Source organism: Tursiops truncatus, chromosome 19 (genome assembly GCF_011762595.2).
Source record: "Tursiops truncatus isolate mTurTru1 chromosome 19, mTurTru1.mat.Y, whole genome shotgun sequence".
In the NCBI taxonomy this organism is placed as follows: domain Eukaryota; kingdom Metazoa; phylum Chordata; class Mammalia; order Artiodactyla; family Delphinidae; genus Tursiops; species Tursiops truncatus.
In genome coordinates, this window is record NC_047052.1 from 53,906,732 (window position 1) to 53,923,398 (window position 16,667).

Here is a 16,667-nt window from a genome sequence, read left to right on the forward strand (position 1 = left end):
ATCAGCTGGGCACTGCCAGAACTGTTTCTATGGTTAAACCCTGCTGTGAACAACACTTGTCCATACAAGTCGTTCTTTCCCCTCTAGGTTGTTTAGTAATGCCCCTTAAGCCCTTAAGGTTACTATTTTCTGTTGGTGTTCCAGAAGTCAAAATTCATCACTTTTTGTTAAGTGCATATTAATTTCTATTGATAAGAGTAAGTATATCTTTAGTGATATATCTTCAGTGATACACATACAGTAAGAGCACTTCTCATCTGATGTCTGTTTTATGTTTGGGATTGGAATGTTAAAAGATCCAAAGATATGATTTCAAATACTTCAAAAAATTCCTGCAAAAGAGATCTGTTACTTTTATATGACAAAGCTGTTTGCACTAAAAAACTTCATGCTAAAATTGATATTCTGATTTAAAAATGTATAAGTAGTTTAAAAGTTATTCTTACCAAATATAATCACATCCACAGAGGTTAAACCTTGGCAAAAGCCTCCTGCTAGCTTTGTTTCCACCAGTCAGCCTGTCACCCCTGCCAAGAGATCATCATCCAGCATCCATGATCATCCTCCATTGCTGTACCCTTGAGAGGGTTTTATTGCGTCCACATGTGTTCACACAGAGTGAATTCATTCATTCTCCAGGTTTTGCTTTTAGGTCCCGCAAAGAACATTCTTGTACATATCTTCAGGAACAAATAATACATGCCTAGGAATGGAATTTGTGGGATACTCAGCTTGATCATGTTTAGAGCAAATATTGGAATAGATGTAAACCTACTTCCCATAACAGCACTCTCTGTCTTCCTAATATCTTCCACATTTCCTTCATACCAACAATAGAGTTTCCATAGAATGAGTCATGTTTATGCTTCTTGCTACGACAGTTCTTTTCCCAAGGTTAGGCTTTCATCTGCTGCAGTACAGTCCTCTTCCCATAGATTTGCAAGCACAAGCAGTGCTCCCACATTGCCCACTACTTCACTCTTGCTTTGTTAAATCCCAGTCCTGGCCTTCCCTCGGATTTTTGTCGATCTAAGTGAACTCTATTGGTACTTCTTAGTACTGTGTCAATATTTAGCACTTGGGCTCCCCAGTTCCCATAAGACCCAAGACCCCACCCCTCCCCATACCCCACACACTGCATAAGGAAGGACCCCTACTTGCACACAGTACAGTTTGCTCAGATCAGCGACTCGGTCTGGTCACTGTGCACATCAACACGTGCTGGACGTGACTCCTATCATCTGGGAATGGTAGGACAGTGACGTGACAGTGTAAGTGACACAACTCACTGCCCGTATCTTCCTTGAAACATTTCTAAGATACGTTTCCTTTAAATTTTCTTAAAATCTGTACTGCCTGAATGGACGATGCTGCTTAAATACATATGAACATGTCATGTTACTCTGCACACCAAGGTTCAAGCTGTCTCTTAAATTTGCTTTCTGTGTGAGTTAGAGATAGATGTGTGTTTTTATATGAAATACTGTGATAATTTACCTCAAGAATAATTAAATAATTAATGCTGTTATAGGGGCTTGAAATATTGCATGGCAGATAGTAAGTACTGTAAAGTTACCTTTAGTTAACTAGATGTGTCATTTTTTGGTCATGGTTATTATGAAATTGACCTTGGCCTACACTGTATTTTGGCTGTTGTCTTTTTCTAATTATTTTCCATACAGATGTTCTCTCTGACCTTAAGATAACAATTTTAAAGCATACATTATATACCATATATATATATATATATTTTTGCCATACAAGTGTACAATTAAATGACACTCCACAGTTAGGTAGTTGAACTATGTAGAACCACAGGCATGACAATGATTGAAAATTTCAGACCATTTTCCCTAATTCTTAAACTTTATACATACATTTACCTGAATCTGAAATTTCAAAATTCAGTGCTTATCAAGATATTTTTCCTATTGTGTGTTCCTTCTGAAATGAAAAATTTTTGTTGTTGTTGGTACCTACCGGAGAATCTTTTAGAATTCCAGAGACTTATTATTTTGTGTAAATGTGGTTATTTATTACCTTACCTGCTTGATTTATCATGGGTTATGTAAATGCTTTATCACTTATTGTGATATACAGATTTAAAACAATTTTTTTTTCTTACATCATACTCACATGTGATTAACATTATTATAAAGGTTAAGGATTAGGGAAGACAGTCTCAAATCTCAATGATGATTTCATGCCTGGATTTTTATAAGCCAGTACATAGGTAGACATTCTAACTATGGACTATCATTTAATTATCCAGATGCATTGCAAAATATATATGTAGTATGTAGTGTATGGTTGAAACTATTATCTAAGATCAGAGAAAAAAAAATTAAACTGTATATAACAATGATGTCTGAATACCATGTTTGAGAAGACTGTTCATTGTATATGATTTTTTATGTAATTATCTAAGTCAGTATAAAATATTTATTTTCCAACTCCATTTAATAGGAAGCCATTCTGCTAGACCTGCAATCAAGGAATTATCACCAAGAGAAAGACTCTGACAAAGGAGAGTTATGCCATGTAGTGGTACTGGACAGAAATCAAAACCACGGCATCAAGGATTCTGACCTCAAGGAAGTCTGTGCAGATGTGCAGGAGTGTGAGTGAGTGGGGCTACGATGCAAGAGATTATGAAGAAGTGCTTTTTACCCATAACAAAAATCTCAGAGAGAAGATCAAGATAATAAGTCCTTAATTAATCTTCCTCAGAGTGTTTCTGTAAGAAGTAATGCACGTGAATATTTCACCACGACAGGCCATCCATAAGAAGTTCGTTAACAACGAAAAATAACATCAGCCTTGCTAGAAACAGAGATCTCAAGTGTTTGGAAAGTAGACCTGGAGTGAGGCTGCAGGCTCAGGCGGCTCAGCCGCAGAGATGTGCAGCTGAGGAGAAAGTGTATGTGTGCGGTCAAGGTGAGAAGCCAGTCAGCAGTGGTTCCTCAGTTTCACCACTTCACAGAGTTCTTCCTAGTGTGGAAAACACGTTGCCACCTGCGCAGCACAGGAGAACACACACTCGAGAAAAATCTTACAGCTGTAATGACTGTGGGAAGGCTTTTAGCAAAAGCTCAAACCTCAGGAATCACAGGAGAATTCATTCTGGACAGAAACCTTACAGATGTAGTGAGTGTGGTGAAGCCTTTAACCACCAGTCACACCTCACAACACATCAGAGAGTGCATACAGGAGAGAAACCTTACAAATGTCGAGTGTGGCAAAGCCTGTGCTGAGCATTCAACTTTAACAGACATAAGAGAATCCATACCAGACAGAAATCATACAGACGTCTTCAGTATGGCAAAGCGTTTACAGTGCGCTCATATCTTACTCAACATGAGACAGTCCATACTAGAGAGGAACCACACAGATGTTATGAGTGTGGCAAGCATTTTACGCAGCATTCAAACCTTCTGGCACACCAGAGAATTCATACAGGAGCAAAACCTTTTAAATGTAATAAATGTGATAAGGCTTTTATTGAACGGTCACAACTTTGGGGTCATGAGAGAACTCACACTGGAGAGAAACTTTACAAATGCGATGAGTGTGGCAAAGCCCTTACAAGACATTCATATCTTACTCAACATAAAACAATCCACACTGGAGAAAAACCTCACAAATGTAACGAGTGCGGCAAAGCTTATACTCAATATGCAAGCCTCACCAAGCATCTGAACATACATACTGAAAACAAACGTAAGCCTCACACATGTGGTAATGCTTTGGTCCAAAGCTCAAGGTTTAGGGGTCACCAGAGATTTTATGATAAGAAAGAAACTTTAAAGCGATTCAGACAAAATTTGTGCATGTATTCAAGCCTTACTTAACGTATGGGAGTCTATCAGGGAGAAAGAAGACATAGAGATGGCCAGCAGACACATGAAAAGATGCTCATCGTCACGGATCATCAGGGAAGGGTAAATCAAAAGCTCAATGAGGGGGCTTCCCTGGTGGCGCAGTGGTGAAGAATCCGCCTGCCAATGCAGGGGACACGGGTTCGAGCCCTGGTCCAGGAAGATCCCACATGCCATGGAGCAACTAAGCCTGTGTGCCACAACTACTGAGCCTGCACTCTAGAGCTCGCGAACCACAACTACTGAGTCTACGAGCCACAACTACTGAAGTCCGGGCGCCTAGAGCCCGTGCTCTGCAACAAGAGAAGCCACCGCAATGAGAAGCCCACACGCTGCCACAAAGAGTAGCTCCTGCTCTCAGCAGCTAGAGAAAACCTGTGTGCAGCAGCGAAGACCCAATGCAGCTAAATAAATAAAAATTTAAAAATTATATTAAAAAAGGCTCAATGAGGTACCACCTCACACCTGTTTACAATGGCTGTCATCAGAAAGACAACAAGCATTGGCAATGGTGTGGAGGAAAGGGAACCCTGTCCACTATTGCTGGGATTGTAAGTTGGTGCAACATTTATGGAAAACGTTACTGAAGTTCCTCAAAAATTAAAACCGTCAGATGAACCAGGTATTGCACTTTGAAGTATTCACTGGCAGAAAAGAAAAACAGTAATTTGAGAAAATATAGGCATTTGAATATTCATTGTAGCATTATTTCCAGTAGCCAAGATAGAGAAGCAGCCTAAGCGTCCATCAATAGATGAATGCTTAGAGGAGATGTTGTATGTCCATTCCACACAGTAGAATATAAGTCACCCTTAAGAAAAGGAGTCCAGCCATTTGCAACAACATGGATAGATCTAGAGGATTTTATGCTAAGTGACAGAAGTCAGGCATAGAAAGACAAATACTGCACAATCTTACTTATACGTGGAATCGAAGAAGCAAAAGCACAAGACAAGGAAAACAGATTCACAGATAAAGAACAAATGTGTGGTTGTTGCCAGAAGGAAGGGCAGTGCAGTGGCAGGTAAAGTAGGTGAAGGAGATTAAGAGGCACAAACCTCTATGTAATAGATAAGTCATGGGGATGTAATATCCAGCATAAGGAATATGTTTAAAAGGAGCATGGTAGTAGCTGAGGAAAGATGGCTACACATATCACTGTGATGATTTCATATAGTATGCACGTTACCTCATATAGTACAGCCAATACTAACACTGTTGTATATCAATTATATTTCAATAAAGAGAGACTCCATCGTAGAGAGAAACCATACAAAACTTACGTGGAAAAGCCTATAACTAGGGCTCATGTCTTACCTTATATCAGAGTATACATCTTTGAGAAACCAAGCAAATGTCATGTATAACTGCATAGCAGGGTGATAATTAGTTGGAAATAATATATGTTAGTGCAGCTTCTATCAGAAATAATTTGTCCCTTCTTTGTTCACACAAAATACATCCAACCTTGTATGTTAAGGATAGAAGAAAAGGAAATGAGAAGAAGTTCTACCAAAACATGACTCCAGTCACACATGAGGATTTCATAAGTTTCATGAGATTCCTCTTGAGTCAGAGTCCTATATGGAGTCCTCATCACTCATAACACATTAGGCTGAAACAGAGAAATAAAACTTAAATAAATCCTACCATTTACTGAAGAAAAAGGAGGTACCCAGTGGTCTTTGGTCCACAGCAAATGTGCAGTTTTGCTGAGCAGATGTTCTCAGGTCCCTATTCCATACGGCCAGGAATGGGAAATGATCTTTTCTGGACTCTTGTCTTTTCCCCTAAGAATGGATATCCAATATTTTGTGTTTTGTTGTTCTTCACTTAACCTACTAACATCCAACAGAGTATTACAAACTATGCCTTCCTTGAGCAATAAGCACTTTTCCCCAGTACCTTCCCAGGACCTTTAGCCCATGTGCCACAGCTACTGAAGCCCACATGCCTTAGAGCCCGTTCTCTGCAATGGGAGAAGCCACTGCAACGAGAAGCCTGCGCACCACAAAGAGGAGTGGCCCCTGCTCGCCACAACTAGAGAAAGCCTGCGTGCAGCAACAAGGACCCAATGCAGCCAAATAAATAAATAAATAAATAAATAAATAAATAAAATTTATTAAAGAAAAAAACTACAATGAGATATCACCTCACACCCCTTAGAAGGGTTATCATCAAAAAGCCAAGAGATAACAAGTATTGAGCAGAATGTGGGAAAGAAAAAGGATCACTAGTGCACTGCTGGGAAGAATGAAAACTGTTGCAGCCACTATGGAAAACAGTATATAATTACCTCAAAATAGTAAAGAGAAAAAAACTATCAAATAATGCAGCAGTTCCACTGCTAGGTATATATCGGACAAGATAAAATCACTCTTGAAAAGATACCTGCACTCCCATATTCATTATACCAGTATTCACTATAGCCAACTCATAGAAACAACCTAAAGTGTCCAAGAGATGAATGGATAAAAAAAAATCTAGTAAACATACACAATGCAATATTATTCAGCCTTAGAAGAGAAGGAAATTCTGTTATTTGTACCAGCATGTATGGACGTTGAGACTATATGCTCAGTAAAATAAGTCAGACATAAAAAGTAATACTGATCTCACTTATATGTGGAATATACATATATAGAAGAAAAAAGACAAAAGCTAACAGAAGTAGAACAAAGTAGATTAGAGATAAATGAAACAGAATAAAAAGTACAGAAAACTACAACCCTACAATATGGTTGTTTGAAAAGGATGAAAACACTGACAAACACCTAGATTTACTCACAAAGAGAACACTCAAACTACTGAAATCAGGAATGAAAGAGGGGACATCACAACCGTTTACAAATGATTCTACAGAAATCAAAAAAATTCTAAGAGAATACTAAGAACTATTCTATACCTAAATGTTGGATAACCCAGAAGAAATGGATACTCTCCTAGAAAATATAACCTCTCAAGACTGACCCATGAATAAATAAAAAAATGTGAACAGACCTATTCCTATTAAGGAGATTGAAATCACTAATCGAAAACCATACAACAAAGAAATAGCTTCACTGCAGAATTCTTCTCAACATTTAAAAACAATTAAGAGCAATCTTGCTTTCACTCTTCAAAACAACTGAAGGAAAGGGAACAGTTCTAAACTCCCTCTATGAGGCCAGAGTTACGTCAATAACAAAGCCAGACAAAGACACTACAAGAAAACCAGAGGCTACAATCTCTAATGAATAATGATGCAAAAATCATCAATAAAATAATAGTAAACTGAAACCAACAGCACATTAAAAGGATTATATACTGTGACTAATAGGGATATATTTTTGAAATATAAGGATGGTTCAACATATGAAAATCTTTTGATGTAAAACAGCACATTAACAGAATGACGGGAAAAAAACTACATGATCATTTCTACTGAAAAGCATTTGACAAGCATTTCATGGTAAAAACACTCGGTAAACTAGAAATAAAAAAAATACTACCTCAGGCTTCCCTGGTGGCACAGTGGTTGAGAGTCCGCCTGCCGATGCAGGGGACACGGGTTCGTGCCCCAGTCTGGGAGGATTCCACATGCCGCGGAGCAGCTGGGCCCGTGAGCCATGGCCGCTGAGCCTGCACATCTGGAGCCTGTGCTCCGCAACGGGAGAGGCCACAACAGTGAGAGGCCCGCGTACCGCAAAAAAAAGAAAAAAAAACCTCAACATAATAAAGGCCATATATTAACAGCCCACAGCTACCATCACACTTGAGGGGGAATGACTTAAAGCTTTTCCTCTAAGATCAGGCACAAGAGAAGGATACCTACTTTCACTATTTCTAAAAACATTACTGAAAGTCCTAGCAAGGACACAGAGGCAGAAATATAGATAGAAGGTATCCGAATAGAAAAGGGAAGAAGAATTTTTTCTGTTTACAACCTACATGATCTAATGTGTAGAAAAAACTGAAGATTCCACAGAAAAAAAATCCTGCTGGAACTAATGAATGGATTCAGAAAAATTAGAAAAATAAAATATGTAGGTATAACCTTATCCAAGGAGGAAAACATTTTTACACTATAACCTAAAAACACTGCTGAAAAATATTAGAAAAGATACCAGTAACTGCAAATATATCCCGAGTTCATGGGTTGGTAGGCAGTACTGTCAAGATGTCAGTACTACCCAAAATGATCAACAGATTCAACACAATTCTTAGCAAAATCCCAACAGCATTGCTTGAAGAAATACATAAATCCATCCTAAGATTCATATGCAATCTCAAGACCCTCAGAGCAAAAACAAGTTTGAAAATAACAAAGTTGGAGGTCACACAATTATTTCAAAATTATCACAAAGCTCAACTAATCAAAGTGGCACAGTACTGGCATGAAGACAGACCTGTGGAACAGAATAAAGATGTCAGAAATAAACTTGTGTATACGGTCAAATGATGTTCCACAGGGTGTCAGTACCACTCAGTGGGGGAAGGGCAGTCTACTGAACTATGCTGAGAGGAGACCAAGATGGTGGAGTAGAAGGATGTGGAGCTCCTCTTCTCCCACAGATACACCAAAAATACATCTCCACGTGGAACAAGTCTCACAGAACACTTACTGAAAGCTGGCAGAAGATCTCATACAACGAAAACTGCAAGAAAGATCCCCACTTAACCGGTTAGGACAAAAGGGGGAAGAAAGGAGTCGGGATGGGACCTGCACCCCTGGGAGGGAGCTGGGAAGGAAGAAAGGTTCCCACACCCCGGGAAACTCCTCGACTGGCTGAGAGGTCCGCCAGGACAGGGAGGGGAGCTTTCGACGCCAGAGAGGAGAGTGCAGGAGCTGGCTTGTGGCCAGTAGGGTAGGGAGAGAGCAGCACAGCCAGTCCTTGCCATGCTGCTGCACTTCCCAGCCCGAGATGTGTGCCTCCTAGTGTGCACAGCAACTGGGTGCTGAAACTCAGGCCTCGGCGACATACTCGGGGAGAGAATTCGGTTTTGCTGTGCAGAGATGGCCCAAAGGTCCTGGAGCGTGGTCTGGGCCACAGCTGGGGCTGTGTGCAGGACAGAGTGCAGGTCTGCAATAGGAGCCCACTATCAATGCACAAAGAGAGGGGCGTGGGTCTGCTGTAGCAGCCTCATTGTCAGGGTGCTCAGGGGGGCACAGCTCTGGCCGTCGCAGGCTTTGGGAGTGCGCATGGGTGGCAGGTTTGGGGAGCGCACACGTGTCACTGGAGGGGCGTCTGACCCGATTATTGGTACTCTGGCAGCAGGGTTGAGTTGGGGAATGGCACCAGCAGCAGTGGACTTTGTGGGCTCACACACGTGGAGTTGGGCTGAATCTGAGCCTATTACCAGTGCTCCTGCAGTGGAGGTGGGTCTGGGGGCAGCACCAGCAACCGTGGACTCTGTTGGCGCACACACACCGGGTAGCAGGCGGTGTCACAGAGTCACACGTCCCAGTGGAGGGCTACTGGGGAAGAACACATCATAGCTCCTTTCCCAGCAGGGTGATCAAATCCTGCCTACCTCATGGCACAGCTTAGAATTGGACCTGGAGGCTTCTACCCCAACCAGTACTTCAACTACAGGGCTGTTACAATCACCGAGCAAAGAAGAGGCCCTGCCAAACATCCACTGCAGGCTTTGGTCACCACCACAACAAACATACCACCTATCAAGAGGACAATGGGGGCTTCCCTCGTGGCGCAGTGGTTGAGAGTCCACCTGCCGACGCAGGGGACACGGGTTTGTGCCCTGGTCCAGAAGGATCCCACATGCCACGGAGCGGCTGGGCCCATGAGCGATGGCCACTGAGCCTGCGTCTCCAGAGCCTGTGCTCCGCAACGGGAGAGGCCACAGCAGTGAGAGGCCCGCGTACCGCAAAAAAATAAATAAATAAAGAGGACAATGGCCAGCACACCCTGACGAAAGATGTGGCAAGCGTCCATACCAAAAGAGCCCTTGCACCAAAAATTCTGGACTCACACACACAGCCTATTCAGGGATGCTCCCACATAAAAGCAGCCCTTCAACAGTAGGTAACTGTTGCTCCTGAATTCACAGAGAAATATAAATAAAATGAAAAAGCAGAGGAATACTTCCAATTAAAAGAAGAAGATAAATCTGAAACAACAAAAAATAAACAGACCTCTTCAGTCTATAAGCCCCAAGTACACAAAGGAGGTAATAAAAATGCTGAAGGTATTAAGAAAGACTATCAAATAGAAATGCAAATCACTGTAGCAAGGAACTAGAAAACATAAAGAGGAGCCAAACAAAACTAGAAAACTCAATCGCCAAGATAAAAACCGAACTAAAGGTAATGAATAAGGAGACTAAATAAGGCAGAAGAACAAATAAGTGATCTGGAAGACAGTGTAACAGAAATCACACAATGAGAAGAGCTGAGAGATCTACACCAAGACATATTAAAATGGCAAAAGTTAAAGAGAGGATTCTAAAGGCAGCAAGAGAAAAACAAAGTCAGTTACAAGGGAACCCCCATAAGGCTATCAGCTGACTTCTCTACAGAAACTCTTGCAGACCAGAAGATAGTGCCAAGATATATTCAAAGTCCTGAAAAGGACAAACCTGCAACCTAGAATACTCTACCCAGCAAGATTATCATTTAGAATAGAAGAGGTAAAGAATTTTTCAAGCAAAAACTAAAAAAATACAGCAATCCTAAACCCACCCTAACAGAAATATTGAAAAGATCTTCTCTAAATAGAAAAGAAGAATCTATAGGAAAGGGAAAAATCACAATACAAAAGGCAAATATACAAAAGGATTGAAAATCACATAAATGAGCCAATTCACAGATTAAAAAACAATCAAAAAAATTTTATGAAAGCAATTATAACTACAACAAACAGCAAAAGGATAAACATGAAGATGTAAAATAGGACATCAAAATCACAAAATGTGAGGGTTAACATCCTTGAAAACCAGGATAACCACAAATCAAAAACATACAAAAGAGTCACAGAAACCAAAAAGAAAGGAACTCAAGCATAATGCAAAAGAAAACTATCAAACCACAAAAGTAAAACCAAAAAGACAAAAGGAACACGGAAGAAATACAATGTCAACTGGAAAACAAGGTTTAAAGTGGCAGTAAGTACATACTTATCAAGAATTACTTCAAATGTCAATGGACTAAATTCTCCAGTCAAAAGACACATAGTGGCAGATCACAAAATAAAACAAGAACCTACAATATGCTGCCTATAAGAGACCCACTTTAGGGCAAATAACACATACAGATTGAAAGTGAGGGGATGGAAAAAGATAGTTCACACAAATGGAAATCACAAGAAAGTGGGGGTAGCAATACTCATATCAGACAAAATAAACTTTAAAACAAAGGCCATAAAAAAAGACAAGGACACTATACCATGATAAAAGGATCACTACAAGAAGAGGACATTACACTTATTAACGTATACGCACCCAATATAGGAGCACCTAAATACATAAAACAAATACAGGTATAAAGGGAGGAATCGAAGGGAATACAATAATAATAAGATGCTTTAATACCCCACTAATATTAATGGACAGATCTTCCAGACAGAAAAACAATAAGGCAACAGAGATCCTAAATGACACAATAGAACAGTTAGGCTTAATTGATATCTACAGGATATTACATCCAAAACACCCAGAATACACATTCTTTTTCAAGCGCAGATGGAATATTCTCTACAATACAACACATACAAGGACAAAAAATAAATCTCAACAAACTTAAATGGATAGAAATTATTTCAAGCATCTTTTCTGACCACAACAGCATGAAACTAGAAATTAATCACAGAAAGAGAAATAAGAAAACGATTACATGCAGACTAAACATGCTACTAAAAAACCAATGCATCAACGATTAAAGCAAAGAGGAAATCAGAAAATATGTTGAGACAAATGACAATGAAAACACAACCATAAAAAAAGAAATCTATGGAATGCAGCAAAAACAATCCTAAGAGGGAATTTCAGTGATAGAGGCCTAATTCAAAAAAGAAGAAAAATCTCAAACAACCTAAACTATCACCTAGAAGAATTAGAAAAAGAAGAACAAAACCTAGTCAGCAGAAGGAAGAAAATAATAAAGATCAGAAAGGAAATAAAACACAGTGATAACAAAATAGAGAAAAATTAATAAAAACAATTGCTGTTTTTTTGAATAGATAAAAATTGACAAACTTCTGACCAGCCTTATCAATAACAAGAGAGGACCCAAACAAACAAAAGAAGAAATGAAAGAGAAATAACACCTGATTCCACAGAAATACAAAAATTCATAAGACAATTCTATGAAGATATGCCAACAAAATCAACAACCTAGGAAAAACATACAAATTTCTAGAAACATACAGCCTCCCAAAATTGAATAAAGAAGAAACATAATTTGAACAGACTGATCACTAGAAATGAAATAGAATCTGTAATTAAAAAAAAACAAAACAAGAGGGGCTTCCCTGGTGGCACAGTGGTTGAGAGTCCGCCTGCCGATGCAGGGGACGCGGGTTCGTGCCCCGGTCCGGGAAGATCCCACATGCCGCAGAGCAGCTGGGCCCGTGAGCCATGGCCGCTGAGCCTGCGCATCCGGAGCCTGTGCTCCGCAACAGGAGAGGCCACAACAGTGAGAGGCCCGCATACCACAGAAAAAAAAATAAAAAATAAAGTTGGGTAGAAGACCTAAATAGACATTTCTCTGAAGACATACAAATGGCCAATACGCACATGAAAAGATGCTCAGAATCACTAATTACTAGAGAAATGCAAATCAAACCTACAACGAGGTACCACCTCACACTGGTCATAATGACCATCATTAAAAAGTCTACAAGTAACAAATGCTGGAGAGGGTGTGGAGAAAAGGGAATGCTCCTACACTGTTGATGGGAATGTAAGTTAATGCAGCTACTATGGAAAACAGTATGGAGGTTCCTTAAAAAACTAAAAATAGAGTTACCACATGATCCTGAAATCCCACCCCCGGGAATATATCTGGAAAAGATGAAAACTCTAATTCAAAAAGGATACATACATGCCAATGTTCATAGCAGCGATATTTACAACAGCCAAGACATGGAAGCAATGTACATGTCCGCTGACAGATGAATGGATATGGTGGAATATTACTCAGCCATAAAAAAGAATGAAATATTGCCATTTGCAGAAACATGGATGGACCTAGGGATTATCATACTAAATGAAGTCAGACAAACATTATATTACTTATATGTGAATCTAAAAAATGATACAAATGAACTTATTTACAAAACAAACAGACTCACAGATATAGAAAACAAACTTACGGATACCAAACAGGAAAGAGGGGGAAGGATAAATTAGGAGTATGAGATTAACAGATACACAAGGATAGTTCAACATATATATACTACTATATATAAAATAGATAAAAAACAAAGATTTACCATATAGCACAGGGAAGTATATTCAATATCTCATAAAAACCTATAATGGAAAATAACCTGAAAAAGTGTGTGTGTATATGTATGTATCTGTATATATATAAATATAAAACTGAGTCACTCTGCTGTATGCCTGAAACTAACACTATTGTAAATTAAGTATAATTCAATAGAATAAACAAGCAAATGAACAAATAAATAATTTGTAGAGTGAATTAAAAAACAAAAGATGTTGAGGAAACTAAATATCCATATGCAAAGAATGCAGTAGGACCGTGATCTTACACAATATACAAAAACTAATGGATCAAAGACCTAACACAGGACCTGAACGTGTGAAAGTCCTAGAAGTAAATACAGGGGAAAACTTGTTGACACTGGATCCAGCAATGATTAATTGGACATAACAGCAAGAGCACAGGCCACAAAGTAAAAACAGATAAACTGGACTACATCAAAATCCTAAACTTGTTCATCAAAGCACACTCAATCAAGTGAAAAGACACTATGAAATGGGAGGAAATATTTGCAAATGATATAACTGAGTATAGGTAAAAATTGAGAATACATAAAGACCTCTAAAAGGGTCTGATCACCAGTTCCACCACGGCAGGGGGCCTTTCCCCAATTCAATCTTCAACACTAATATAAAAAATACAGAGCTGATGACTAAATAAACAAAAATCAAGACCATACATAATGCACAGAAATGTACAAAATGAAAGTAGCAGTGCCTTAAACAAAACGAACTATAGCTTATCATTGAAGGTATCACACCAGTTCATAAGCTTTTATTAACATGCTTCAAAATTAGGTGTTGAGGTAGAATGAATAAAGGCACACACAGGTGACAAAATATGTAGCGTGAACAACAGTTTAGTCAACAGCCTCACAGATATGAGGACGAGAACCTGGGCAATGTTATTCGTAGGAGAAATTCCTATACCATTTACTGAAGTTCATAAAGGATGGTCATTAGTATGTGCAAGCAACATTGTCACAGTGCCCTTGAGACATGCTTCTGTGACACTCCTCAACCAGAATAAAAACCTGGAAAGACTTATCAGTTAGGCTCTCATGATACTTTCTACCTCACATTGTAGAACATGCTGTCCACTCCAGTAAGCAGCTTCAAGTGGTGATTTTGTATGCAGCTAGAGAATACTGCAACATATGAGGGAAAGTACTCTCCATAAAAACTTTCTGTTGCCAATAAACCCACTCCACAGAGTCCACCAGAAGTTGTCCACTAACTAAAAGTGGATTATCACAGTAAAAAAACTGGACAAAATTTCAGACCCTAGGAATATCTATTTCAGAAGCAAGTTTTAGAGTCAAATCAAGCAAACTTAAAGAACATATGAAATCAGGAAGTGTCTACATTACCCAACTAGGAAGAGCACTCCAATAGAGAAAAAACTATAAGATACGGGGGTCAGATATGATAGGATCTTGAGATGGGACCATGTTCTCTACCCACAGACGCCAAGCTAAGAGCCTGAAAAGGTTCACATATGCTCCTCTTGTAGGACTGGGGATCAAAGAGAGGATGTCTGTCCATGGTCCTTACCGTTTTCCTAAGTAACAATTACGTAAGGTTCAGTCAACCTGGCCGCCACTCGCATCACTGAAGTATGCGGCAAAAGCAGGATGGAAGAAATGGCTGGGAAATCTAACTAAGCAGACAGGGCTTCAGACAGCTCCATGTAGGTTATGAGGTCCAGACGGAATTAATGTACAGCCAGTGTTCACTATCTGTTACTATCTGTTGATTACATCTTCTCAGAACATCAAATTGGGATTAAACTGACATAGGTTCAAGGCTTGGACTCTGGAGGCATCAACTTTTATCTCTACAGACTAAGAACTGAGCATCCAGTGGAATCAAGACCCGAAGGAGAGATGAAGGGGCAAGAGACCCCTTTAAAACAGCCCGCCTCATGCTTCTTAAAGTCAAGAAAGACCGAGTTCACAGAAGGCATATAACAAAGTGCTGTGGATCAAGATATAAAGACTGACTTTATCTTCGTTGCAGCTGCAGCACCACTGGAAGGTGAAGGGGTAAATTTCACACGTTGAAGCACAGAGTGATAAGTTGCAGAGAAAAATTTCCTCTGAAAGTTCACAAGAAATAAACTTTTGTTTTCCCAGAGAACTCTCCCAACAATGGGAGAGTTTCCCAATGCCCTTCTGACATCTGACCTGTGTTCACACTTCTGCTACTTTCCCACTCGTTAGGTTTACTGATACTTTCATGTCACTCTTGACAGTCCAGGGCTCATTCTCTTGCTTCAAGATGGAGATAATACTCAGATCAGAAAAAGAAATTCCTGCTTATTAGAAATAAGAAATGTGAAGTGCTGTGGCTCTTCCAGAATCCCAGCTCTTTGTTCAGCTGGATAGTAAAGACATTACAGGTGGGTCTGCAAAAGCATTTCACAAATTCATCCACCGCCTCCTTTTGAACGCAGAGGGAACAGTGTAATACGCAGACACCTAGCTCTCTTCCTAGAACTACTGAATCTAAAGCACAGGGGTAGAAAACACAGGAAATTGGGTATTTTAAAAGTTTCCCATTGTGCTTTATAAATACTCAAGCTCTGGAACAACCCTCGACGTATCATGAAATGGGCAGATCACCTGAAGAAAAGGACAGTTTAAACTACTGACACTGCACATCCTGAAGCATTTCATGTCCAAGTCAACAGGGATTTCAGATCAGTCAAGCAAAACAGGGGCTCCCAAGAGGCACACAGGAAAAATGCAAAGATATCCAAGAGCGGATCCCAACTTCTAGAGGGAGGGAAGTTATCCTCACCCACAGAGAGCAGGTTCCTGGAGGTCTCCTCCATCACGTCCCTGTACAAGGCCCTCTGAGCAGGGTCCAGGCGTTCCCACTCCTGAGTGAATTCTATGGCCACATCCTTGAAGGTCAACGGTGCCTGAAATGAAACACATTTCACCAAGGGGCCATGAGGAGAGTCCTTATTTTTACACAACGTGAGAAGGGGAGACAGGTGTAACAATCAATCTGGTTGAAATATGTAAATGGCAAAGCTATGTAAAGGTATTTGGAGCAAATTATGTGTCTCTAATTTTAACATCTTATGTTTTATGTAAGAGAGTACGATATCTTCCAAACAATGTGGATTTTTTCATGTTTGTCGACAATACATGGAATACACACAAATAAAACTGAACACCAGACTGTCTATACAGATATTATGTTCTACACACTGAGATATTCAATACCTAGATGAGCTACATTATGAGTGGTGTTTTCAGAGATGACAAAGTCCAGAGTGGATTTAAAGAAAGGTCAGAATCTTAAATTATGATCAATAACAATCGCAATGACTAA

The 16,667-nt window shown here is 39.7% G+C and overlaps 2 protein-coding genes across 22 annotated transcripts in view; one reads left to right on the top strand and one right to left on the bottom strand.

Moving 5' to 3' along the window:
* Window positions 1-16,667, bottom strand: part of LOC109548674 (zinc finger protein 525-like) — a 72,669-nt gene that overhangs the window by 37,741 nt on the left and 18,261 nt on the right. For 7 of the 21 annotated variants that reach the window (XR_012328235.1, XR_012328237.1, XR_012328239.1 and 4 more), the window contains 2 exons: window positions 16,125-16,248; window positions 5,529-5,668 (listed from right to left, as the gene is read on the bottom strand). Coding sequence is in view for 4 of the 21 variants with exons in the window: in XM_073796713.1 (XP_073652814.1) it covers window positions 591-703; window positions 16,125-16,248 (237 nt within the window). In the remaining 17 variants the exon portion in view is untranslated. The other 14 variants (XR_012328228.1, XR_012328227.1, XR_012328226.1 and 11 more) reach the window with 9 other exon arrangements.
* LOC101327333 (zinc finger protein 677) lies at window positions 2,609-5,108 on the top strand. The gene is given in 3 exon segments (XM_033844101.2): window positions 2,609-2,681; window positions 2,684-2,764; window positions 2,767-5,108. Coding segments are annotated over 3 exon segments (642 nt in total). The 3' UTR covers window positions 3,255-5,108.